Below are 10938 nucleotides of genomic sequence, written 5' to 3' on the forward strand. Positions count from 1 at the left end.
TTATTATTTATTTTTAACCTGCTGTTGTAATATTTTTTAACTGTTTTTGTACTATGTTAATTTTTCCTGCCGTTGTAATATTTTTATTTTCATTTTTTTTAACCTGCTTTTGTAATTTTTTTTAAACTGTTTTTGTACTATGTTTATTTTTCCTGCAGTTGTAATATATTTATTGTTTATTTTTAACCTGCTGTTGTAATATTTTTTAACTGTTTTTGTACTATGTTAATTTTTCCTGCCGTTGTTATATTTTTATTTTTATTTTTTTTAACCTGCTGTTGTAATTTTTTTTAAACTGTTTTTGTACTATGTTTATTTTTCCTGCAGTTATAATATATTTATTATTTATTTTTAACCTGCTGTTGTAATATATTTATTGTACCTGCTTTTGTAATATATCTATTTTTCCTGCAGTTGTAATATATTTATTGTTTATTTTTAACCTGCCGTTGTAATATTTTTATTTTTATTTTTTTTAACCTGCTGTGAATGTCTGTCTGTTTTCATGATTCAGCGGTTTGTCCTCAGTTTGTTTGAATCGGCATGCTGTCATCATCACTAGGTATGCATGAACTCATCCTGTCACTCCACTTTTACCCATACTGCCTGGCCGTTTTATGTTCTAACATTCTCTCCTTTATTTTACCTACATTTTTGTCTTTAGTGGTTTTGTTAACTCTTGTCCTTTATTTCCAGGTCAACGTAACATCTGCTAATTTTGAGGTGACAGCGGCTAACTTGAACTGACTCTCATTCATTTCTCTGCTCCATAATTGAGCTTAATTGCTGACTGTAATCAATTTCAGTGTTGTGCTTTGCTCCTTCTTTTCTTTAAGTTTTCTTCGAGCAGCCAGTGTGATGATTATGGCACAATATGACGGGAATCAGATGACTGCAGGTTAGCCAACAGTCAAACAGCTCTGATATGGCTGATGTGTTTTGCAGATTTGCAGAGGGCACAGCAGGTTTGATGCCCGTGCTCCAACATGGAGCACTCAGATTTGACCACTCACAAGAACGGGCGGCAGAGGAAGCTGGCGGGTACCACTCTTCCACCTGAGGACATGAGGGGCATGGACAGGGGCGAGTCTGGATCAGAACCAGAGGTTGAGGATGAAGGTGAAGATCTTATCAGAGGGTCTGACTCTGAGGACAGGAGGCGCAGAGTCCAGCCTGGGATTCGTGGAGAGTTGGGCAATGTGTTACTCCTCCTCTTCCTCTATGTGCTTCAGGGGATTCCTCTGGGACTGGCGGGTAGCATCCCTTTAATCTTACAGAGTAAGAACGTAAGCTACAAAGACCAAGCCTTCTTCAGCTTTGTCTTCTGGCCTTTTAGTCTGAAGCTTCTCTGGGCACCACTGGTGGATGCCCTCTACTTCAGCAGGTTTGGTAGGAGGTAAGGAGGACACTTGTGTTCTGTTTATGTTGATGTTTGAACTACTGTGGATTATTCTCCTGCTCTTCTGATTCATTACTGATATAATTCTGCAGAAAGTCCTGGCTGGTCCCCACACAGTACCTGCTTGGCCTCTTCATGATCTACCTCTCTATGTCAGTGGATTCACTGCTGCAGAGTGAAGGAGGCCCAAATGTGCTAACACTTACTGCAGTCTTCTTTATGCTTGCCTTCTTGGCAGCAACACAGGTATGTGATCATGGACACTGAAACAACAGACACCAACCACTTCATTAGGTATGCCTGTTCAAATGTTTATTCATGCAAATATCTTATCAGACAATTATGTGGCAGCAACCAGAGCATGAAGCCATGTAGACGTGTTCACAGCAGTGTGCTGAAGTTCAAACTGAGCATTGGAATGGGGAAGAAATGTGATGTAAACCCTGAAGCAGATGGGCTACAGCAGCAGACCACACTGAGTTTCATTTCAGCCAACTACAGCCATGAACATGAGGCTGCAGGTCACACAGGTTCACCAAAACGGGCCAACAGAGTGTTGGAGAAATGTTCCTGGTCCATAGAGAAATTGGAATAGTATGTTTTGAATTTGTTTTTAACTTTATGATAACTACTTCCTCCTGTCTAGATGAGCAGGTGCGTATACAGGAGGAAGTAGTCAGGTGTACTAAGGCTGTAGCTCAGGCTAAGCAGGGACTGTGGATGAACTGGGAGGATGCAGAGAAGAGGAAGCTAATATACTGGGTTGACAGGGACCCACCATGCCTATTGTGCTCAGGGACAGCAACTTTGAGGCACATTTTGACAGAGTGTAAGATCACTGTGTCACAAGGTAGAATACAGTGCTTAACAAATTTATTAGACCACCCTAACCCTAACCAAAGTCAGGTTTCTGCCACAGCTGCCCTAAATTAACAGCATTGGTAATTACCAAAATCATTTTTATGTTTCTGCAATGGTTAATACACCAACATGTAGAAGCTCTTTAACCCAAATGATATTTTAATGCTAAAATATAATTACTATTGTTATCCATGAATTTTCAAATTTACTGATTTACAAAAAAACTGAAAAAATAGTCAAGCACATTATTATTTCTTGATTAATATGTCAAATTATAGTTATTTACTGTCATTCCTGAACAGAAAAATGAGTTTTAGTGGTTGAATGTTATGCTTGATTCATTTCTGACTTCTCAGAGAAGCCCAGTGAGCCGGCTCAGATTTGGGTGAATTCAGTTTGAAATTCCTCATTCCTGTTCAGAATGGTAAAACATGGAGAGCTGACTGAAAATGAAAGAGTCCGCATTAAAGCACTTCATGATGCTGGATGGTCTCTGAGACAGATATGACAGGTGGTCTAATACATTTGTTCAGCACAGTATATGGAGGCATGACAGTGGTTTGAAAAGTCTTGCAGCAGGAATTGAAAGCAGAGGTTTCCAGGTGAATGCAGGATGTAATCAGGGAGAGAGGACAGTTTATTCAGGAGGTGTGCACCAGTCAGGCCAGCTAGAGGGTGGAGGACTGCCAGATGCAGGTAGATTCTGGAGGGAAACTTGCTGTCCCACAGGAGATAGTTCTCCTGTTCTGCTACGAATGTATGAAAGTCATGATTAGAAAGGCACAACACAGAGCTTTCACAGGAAAAAACAAGTTAGTGCCTACGACTTACAGTTCAAAAGTTACCAAGCGAATTACAAAGGGGTGTGCCTGTGGGACGGATCCGTGCCACGTGAGCTCTAAGGGTTAAAGGAGCAATGCTTAATGGTGGCTAATGCCACAACTAATGTCACTAATATAAATCAGACATTAATGTCACCGCACTGTTGAATGTCCTTTTTTCAGCCAAAAATGGTTTAGGGGGTACTTCACTGAAAGTATAAATTATTTCACAGGGGGTACATCGCTGAACAAAGGTTGAGAACCACTGTGCTATGCCATTCCCTGATTTTAAGAAGCAGTGAATGTCTTTGGAGACATCAGTGCTACTTAGGAGAAGTTTGCTGGGCCACAAGGATCATTTACAGCAGGGGTCATCAAGTTCATTTGCACAAGGGCCAGATTTAGCCTTGACAGAGACTCTGGGGGCCAGACTTTAAAATAAACCAAAATTAAATAAATGCTTTGGTGTAATTAACATGTCGTTGTCTTAGTATTTGTATTTTAGTTAAAAATGCAGAACATTTTACCCACAGAATAGGCTGGGCTCCCAAAAATCCCAGGGAATGGGCCCTCCCCAGTTGTGATTTAGCACCAATATTAACTCATTCAAGACACTCTTTAACCTCTATTCACTAGTTCATTTGGACACTTCTGCAACATTTTTGCCACTCTTAACCCATTTTTGCTACTTCAATTTTTTTTTGCCACTTTTTAGCCCCTTTTGCCACTTCCCTGTCACTTTTTGCCCCTTCCAACCCATGTTTTACTACTCTGCCTGGCTATTTTTTGCTATATTTTGCCACTTTTAAACCATTTTTGATACTTTGCCATTCTTAAACCCCTCTTTAACCACTTTTCCTGCATGTTTTATCCCCTTTGTGCCACTTTTATCCATTTGCCACTGTTTAACCCCTTTTCAATACTTTTTTGCCCCATTTTTGCCATTTTTAACCAATTTTTGAAACTTTTTGCCCCTTTTTTCCTCCATTACCCATTTTGCCACATTTTAACCTCTTCTTAACCACTTTTAACCACTTTTCCTGCCATTTCTTTTTCTCCCTTTGTGCCACTCTCAAACCCATTTTCAACACAATCTGGCCATTTTTGCAACATTTCCACCAGTCTTAACCCATTTTTTTAAACATATGCATTTTTTTAAATATTTACTTATAATGTCTGACAAGTGATTTTTTTGTGTAAAAACAGATCAAATGAAAAAAAAAATCAGTATTGTTTTTGGGATGGATTTAACAGCTGCAGACATTTAAAGTCAAACCTTAAAACCACAACATTTTCTTTTCTTCCTTTTTGAATTTAATGATCTTCTGGGGGCCGGATAGGAAGCTTTGGGGGCCTGATTTGGCCCTCAGGCCGCCAGTTGATGATCAGTGATTTACAGAGATAAAAATTAAACCTGAAAATTTTAGTGGCTTTACAGATGCCAGATTAAAACAAAATAAAAAGCAGTGGCTCTAATTGAACTTTTTGACCCCACAAACACTTTCCAAGTTATGTTACGTGTCTGATAGCAAAGCGCTTGGGTCAAAATTCCTTTTTTTATGAAACAGAACTGTGATAAATAAGAGGTTAATATCTGAGTCTTAAATTATGGTTGTACAGATGTTTTTTGGTGGAAGACGATTTTCAGATCTCAAATTGGGACCAAATGGACTTTTTCCCTGAGCGCTGATCCCAAATATCTTTTGTGTGCCTCAAGTATGAACCCCAGCAAAGACCACCAAAAACCATTTTAAAGTCTCAGAAGTCACCTTTCTTCCCTACTCTGACGATTGGTTTAAAGATCAGCTGATCATGTTGTCCATGTCCACATGCCTGAATACATCGGTTGGGTAGTTGAACAGGTGTTCCTAATAAAGTGATTGGTGAGAGGACTGCAGTAGACAGTTTCTTCTCTATCCACTAAAGCTCTGTATCTTCTCTGCCTTTAAGGACATAGCTGTGGACGGTTGGGCCCTGACTATGTTATCCAGAGAGAACGTGGGCTATGCTTCTACGTGTAACTCTGTGGGCCAGACAGCTGGCTACTTTTTGGGAAATGTGCTTTTTCTGGCTCTGGAATCGGCAGATTTCTGTAACAAATACCTCAGAGTGGTGCCAAAGGACACAGGCATTGTCACTTTACCAGGTATGACCAATCCTTGTTGTATTGGATTCATGAGAAAAAGAAAATACTACCCCAAATGAGTAAACTGCAGTCAGTATATCGAGTAATGCTTTTGAATCTTTGCATGCAGACTTCTTATTTTTCTGGGGAATGGTGTTCCTGGTGTCTACAACTTTGGTGGCCATCATTAAAAGGGAAAATGAGCACGGCAAAGGAAAGAGGAGGGTGCACGAGGAGACACAGGGCGTCATGGAAACCTACAAGCTCCTGCTCTCTATCATCAAAATGCCTACAGTCTTCACCTTCTGTGTCCTGCTTCTCACAGCTAAAGTGCGTGGCCTTTTCTTGATCAATATTTGCTTTACCTTGTAGACGTTTACATCAGTATTCATCTCCCTTGTGCGTCTTCTCTGTGTGTTTCAGGTCGGTTTCTCTGCAGCCGACGCTGTGACTGGTCTGAAACTAGTGGAAGCCGGAGTTCCTAAGGAGCAGCTGGCATTGCTGGCAGTGCCCATGGTTCCTCTGCAGATCCTGCTTCCTGTGATCATCAGTAAATACACAGCAGGGCCCAGACCTTTGGATGTCTTCTACAAGGCGTTCCCCTTCAGGTTGTACACTCACATGCTCTTCTTCACATGCTCGTGTGATAAACTTAAAGCTAAGAGACCTGTTGTGATACTGTGGCAGGCTGCTCATAGGACTGGAGTACGCTCTGCTGGTGTGGTGGACCCCCAGTGTCAAACAGGACGGAGGGTTCCCTATCTACTACTATGCTATTGTGCTGCTTAGCTACGCATTGCATCAGGTTTGGCATTCCTGTTGCTCTCCTTGTTTCTCCTCTTTTAAACATGTTGTGTTATCCTCATGTTCTCTGCAGTGGTGCACCCAAAAAGATAGAATATTGTAGTAACGTTAAAATTTTAAATAATCGATTTTGAAAAGTAAAACTTTCCTGTATTTTGGATTCATACCTCATAAGGCACATCTGTGCCGTGTACTAGTGTCATTTCCAGTGCTAATGCACATTCTCAGACCACTTCCAGCACAACCAGAAAGTGTATTTTTTACTGGGTTTCCTCCTTATTTTGACATATCTATAAATGAAAACGAAATGTTGCTTTCTGTTTAGTAAATATGACTCCTGAGTTGCTGTTTTTACTGAACAGAAGCCTCATTTCAAAACGAGGTAAACAGCAGAGATCAGCAGCGATGGTCTCATCATACTGTCGCCCCCTTGTGGTTGAATTTTAAATAATAAAAAAGGATTTTGTTCATCGGTCCAAATTCCTCTTTTCAGCTAAAAGTAAATCCTGCATTTCATTTGAAAGTCAGGGTCTGAGGAAAGAATGTCAAGAGTACCTTGCTGCAGACAAGATGGCCGACATACATCCAATCCATACCAGAAGTCTCAACCGGAAGTCCGTACGTCTAAGGTCAGGCTTAGGCATTAAGACCTGAGTGGTTAGGTTCAGGGTAACGCAGTGGGGAAGGTGATATATTTGAGATCCAGCACCAAGGGTTAGGCGCGAGAAAGACTGACAAACACAGGCAGCTGAGTCCAACACGGAGAAGAAGCTTCCACTTGGGACTTCAGCATGGATTGGATGTATAGCGACGCCAGTGTCGGCCATCTTGACTGAAGTTGAGTCCCTCTCAAGAATGGAGGTGCAGAAGCCAGGTTGTTAGTAGGGCTGCGCAATTAATCGCAAATTAGATGAAATTGCAATATGGCCTGCTGCAATATTAAAATTACAAAAGGTGCAATATTTCTTTGACCTGAAATTTGTGTCAAAATAACAGTTTTATTTTCATTTTTTGAAGCAGATGTTATGCATGACATGTCATGCAATCATTCAGATTCCATATTTTGGGTATAGTCTACAAAAAAATCCTACCTTCTTCCTTTTTGAACTTTTTTTCGTATTAAATATAAGAATGACAAAACCCCTTCAATGCAAATAAATTCATCAAAATTAGATTCTTTTAAAGAATTGTTCAGCCCTTGTTTAGGTTTAAAAGAAAGTAAGGGAATAATCGCATATCAAATCACAAAAAAATCACAATTAGATTATTTCCCAAAATCGTTCAGCCCTAGTTGTTAGTAGTCCAGAGTTTTCAGAGATGGTTGGTGGTGCCATGTCATCTGCTGAGCTTTATCAAGTCAAGTTGTAGATATTCTTTTTTATTGGAATCATGTATTATTCTGATACTGTGAGGGAGTTGTTTCTTGGTTTCATGAGCTGTAATCATCAAGATTTGAGCTAAAAAAAAAAAAAAAAATGTTATATATTAACTTATGTGCAATCACTGAAATTTTCCCTTTTTAATTAAATGAAGCGGTAAAAAATCAAATTGTTCTTAATGACATTGTTTTATTCATGTTTTTGAGATGCACCTGGATTTTAGTGAGGCAGATTACAATCCCAGTTCCTAAAAAAGTTGGGGCACTGTGTAAAATGTCTATGAAAACAAAAGTCAAAGATTGTCAAATCATAAACCCTTATTTTATTCACAGTAGAACACAAATAACATATCAGGTGATTCAACTTAGACATATTACCATGTGTGAAAAACACTAGTTCATTTTAAATCTGATGGCAGCAATACATCTCAAAAAAGTTGGGACAGGGCCATGTTAACCATGTGTAGCATCACCTCTTCTTTAACAACAATCTGTAAATGTCTGGAAGGTGAGGAGACCGGTTGGTGTAGGTTTGGGAGAAGAATGTTGTCCCATTCTTGTCTGATGTAGGATTCTAGCTGCTCAACAGTCCTGGGTCTTCTTTGCTAGATTTCCCTTTTCTGATGCTCCAAATGTTTTCTGGAGGTCTGGACTGCAGGAAGACCAGTTCAGGACCCGGACTCTTCTCCTGTGAAGCCATGCTGTTGTGATGGATGTGGTATGTGGTTTAGCATCGTGTTGCTGAAATAGTCAAGGCCTTCTCTGACAGAGACATTGTCTGGATGGGAGCATATGTTCCTCTAAAAGCTCTCTCTACTTTTCAGCATTGATAGTTCCTTTCCAGATGTTAGAGCTGCCCACAGGACAAGGCTTCTGTAGTTTCTGTAGTTTTCATCTGACCACAGAACAGTTTTCCATGTTTCCTCAGTCCATGTTAAATGAGCTTTGGTCCAGAGAAGACAGCGGTGTTTCTGGATCCTGTTCACATATGGCTTCTTCTCTCCATGATCCAGCTTTAACTGTCATTGGTGGATGGCACGGCCAACTGTGTTGACAGACAATGATTTCTGGAAGTGTTCCTGAGCCCATGCAGTGATTTCAGTACAGAATCATGGCTGTTTTTAATGCAGTGGCCCCTGAGGGCCCCAAGATCACCAGCATCCAATACTGACCTTCAGCCTTGTCCCTTGAGATTTCTCCAGATTCTCTGAATCTTTTGGTGATATTATGGACTCTTGATTCAAAGTCTTCACAATTTTACATTGAGGAACATTTTTCTGAAATTGTTCAAAAATTTGTGGACACTGTTTTTTCACGGATGTGAACCTCTGCCCATCTTTACTTCTGAGAGACTCTTCCTCTCTAAAATGCTGCTTTTATACCCAGTCATGTTACTGATCTGTTAACGATTAACCTAATAAGTTGTAAAATGCTCCTTCAGTTGTTTTTCAGTGGTACCACTTACGTTTCCAGCCTTTTGTTGCCCTGTCCCAAGTTTTTTTTAGATTTATTGCTACCATCAAATCCAACATGGGCTACTGCTTTGGTGAAATGGTGAAATGTCTCAGTTTCAACATCTGATATGTTGTTTAAATATGGGTTTATAAGATTTTACAATCATTATGTTCTGTTTACATTTAACATTTTACACAGCGCCCCAACTTTTATGGAACTGAGGTTGTACATTCACTTCTGTTTGAACTTGGATTCTTGCTCTCATCTTATCAGATCAGTATATTACATCTGAAATAATCATTAAAGAATGCAGATTAAATGGAAGTAAAGGTTTTAATTTCTGAGGCTTGATCTTGACCGGACCCCTCCCATGTTTTTTCAGGTGGCGTTGTACAGTATGTATGTGGCCTGCATGGCCTTTCATGCCAAAGTAAGCGACCCCCTGATCGGCGGGACCTACATGACCCTCCTGAACACAGTCACTAACCTGGGTGGAAACTGGCCATCCACTGTGGCTCTGTGGTTGGTGGACCCACTGACCTCTAAAGTGTGTGACGGGGCTGTGGGGCAGAGCTGCGGCTCTGCAGAAGAGTCTGGGGTAAGAAAGAGGGAACTGGGTGCTACATGATATTTAACTGAGCACCTATCTAACTGCATGCACAGTCCCATACTTGTTCATGTTGTAACTCTTTCCTTTTTCCCTCTTCTCATCCACAGCTCTGCATTAAGGAGGGCGGCACTTGTCTGACGACGTTGGATGGCTACTATGTGGAGTCACTGGTGTGCGTTGTCATTGGTTTAGCTTGGTGGGTGTGGTTAGGGAAGAAAATGAGGCAGCTGCAGGAGCAGAGCCCGGCTGCATGGAGGTGCAGAGCTGATCGGTAATGATACGGATGAACCAAACCACAGACTTATCCCCTCACTGTCTTCAGACGTTGACTCAAAGTACAGTTTTTTAAATCCATCTGGTCTAGTCCGTCTGGTTCTTGAGCTGCTTCATTAAGAAAAAAACATTCTCACTGCTGTCATCTGAAGTACTGAAGTCTGATGAAAGATGGGATTTTTTTTCTATGAAAATGAAAGTTTGACTTGCTGGCACGCTCTCTCACTGTAACAGGGCCCTCAAATGATAATATCCCTGATGTTTAAGAAAAAATAACACTGATTATTTATGCTGCTCAACAGAACCAAACCTTAGCAGGGACAAAGTTAAATCTGCATTAATATCCACCAGTTAACTATATTTTCCATGAAGTAAAAGTCACATTATCGTGTTGATTTTGGCTTTAGCCACAGACGGCGACAAGGAATTTCTTCTGTAATGTTTGCTCAAATATCTTTCTTCCTCTGGAGTAATTCGTGCCTTGGTTAGTTTTTCTATAGAGCAGCTACAGAGATGATCTTATTTAAGATGCAGTTCAGCTGAGAAGGCGGCGAGAGTGGACCATTTTGTTACCCGTTAGTTTTCCACATGAAGCTGAGAGCACATTCCTTATTCTCTTATTTGCACAACATATTTAAAACATCTATCCATTATCAACATTATTTTCAATTCTTGAAATAACCAAGACAGTCTACATAGAGATCAACTCAGTCTATATTTGCTACCTTTACCTGAATCTGGTAAGCTACACTTAAATGTTACACATATAAAAAAACGTGTGCTGAAACAGGCAGATTTTCCCCTCATGATGTCATGTAGGGAGTTAGCCCCACCCTTAGCTTCGGTTGGCCCTCCCCGCTGGAATAAAGTTCTGCTCTCCTCCCCCTCCTGAGCTGAGAGGAGGATCAGGAGCGCTACATCCATTTCCTGAAACGGGGCAGAGTCAGATAGCTCATTAAAGACTCTGTAAAGTGAAATCCAAAGTTTTTGTCTTACAGTAGATATGTTGGAAAATGGTTGCTGTAAACATGTGAAAACACTGAGATCTACATGGGACTGAATTTTGGATTTAAACCTCACTTCTTTTCTTGCTAGGTTTAATGTGGGCGGGGCCATCGTGAGCTGGTGATGTCATGAGCCCCCACTAGGGAATGACCCCGCCCCTCTAACACTCCAATCTAAAATCACAGAGCAGTTCATCTCAGTCCAGTC

The 10938-nt window shown here is 40.6% G+C and overlaps 1 protein-coding gene across 2 annotated transcripts; it reads left to right on the top strand.

Annotated features, from left to right (window-relative positions):
• Positions 1 to 486: 486 nt before the first annotated feature.
• On the top strand, positions 487 to 10938 carry slc33a1 (solute carrier family 33 member 1). 2 transcript variants are annotated; one of them, XM_041797417.1, is made up of 10 exons: positions 487 to 562; positions 697 to 723; positions 946 to 1396; positions 1492 to 1645; positions 5032 to 5227; positions 5337 to 5536; positions 5630 to 5814; positions 5894 to 6011; positions 9226 to 9441; positions 9561 to 10938. In XM_041797417.1, exons 3-10 carry the CDS (start codon positions 987 to 989, stop codon positions 9726 to 9728), a joined length of 1647 nt encoding a protein of 548 aa, XP_041653351.1. In that variant the 5' UTR covers positions 487 to 562; positions 697 to 723; positions 946 to 986; the 3' UTR covers positions 9729 to 10938. The 2 variants fall into 2 exon arrangements, with proteins under 2 accessions (XP_041653351.1, XP_041653360.1); XM_041797426.1 differs by lacking the exon at positions 697 to 723 and having other exon boundaries at positions 514 to 562.

Source organism: Cheilinus undulatus, linkage group 2 (genome assembly GCF_018320785.1).
Source record: "Cheilinus undulatus linkage group 2, ASM1832078v1, whole genome shotgun sequence".
Lineage (NCBI taxonomy): Eukaryota > Metazoa > Chordata > Actinopteri > Labriformes > Labridae > Cheilinus > Cheilinus undulatus.

Bases quoted from the DNA above. Each gene is read 5' to 3' on its own strand.
- slc33a1 (XM_041797417.1), top strand. From the start codon at position 987: ATGGAGCACTCAGATTTGACCACTCACAAGAACGGGCGGCAGAGGAAG. The intron at 1,397-1,491 runs GTAAGGAGGACA...ATAATTCTGCAG, and splicing joins TTCAGCAGGTTTGGTAGGAG to AAAGTCCTGGCTGGTCCCCA. The intron at 1,646-5,031 runs GTATGTGATCAT...TCTGCCTTTAAG, and splicing joins CCTTCTTGGCAGCAACACAG to GACATAGCTGTGGACGGTTG.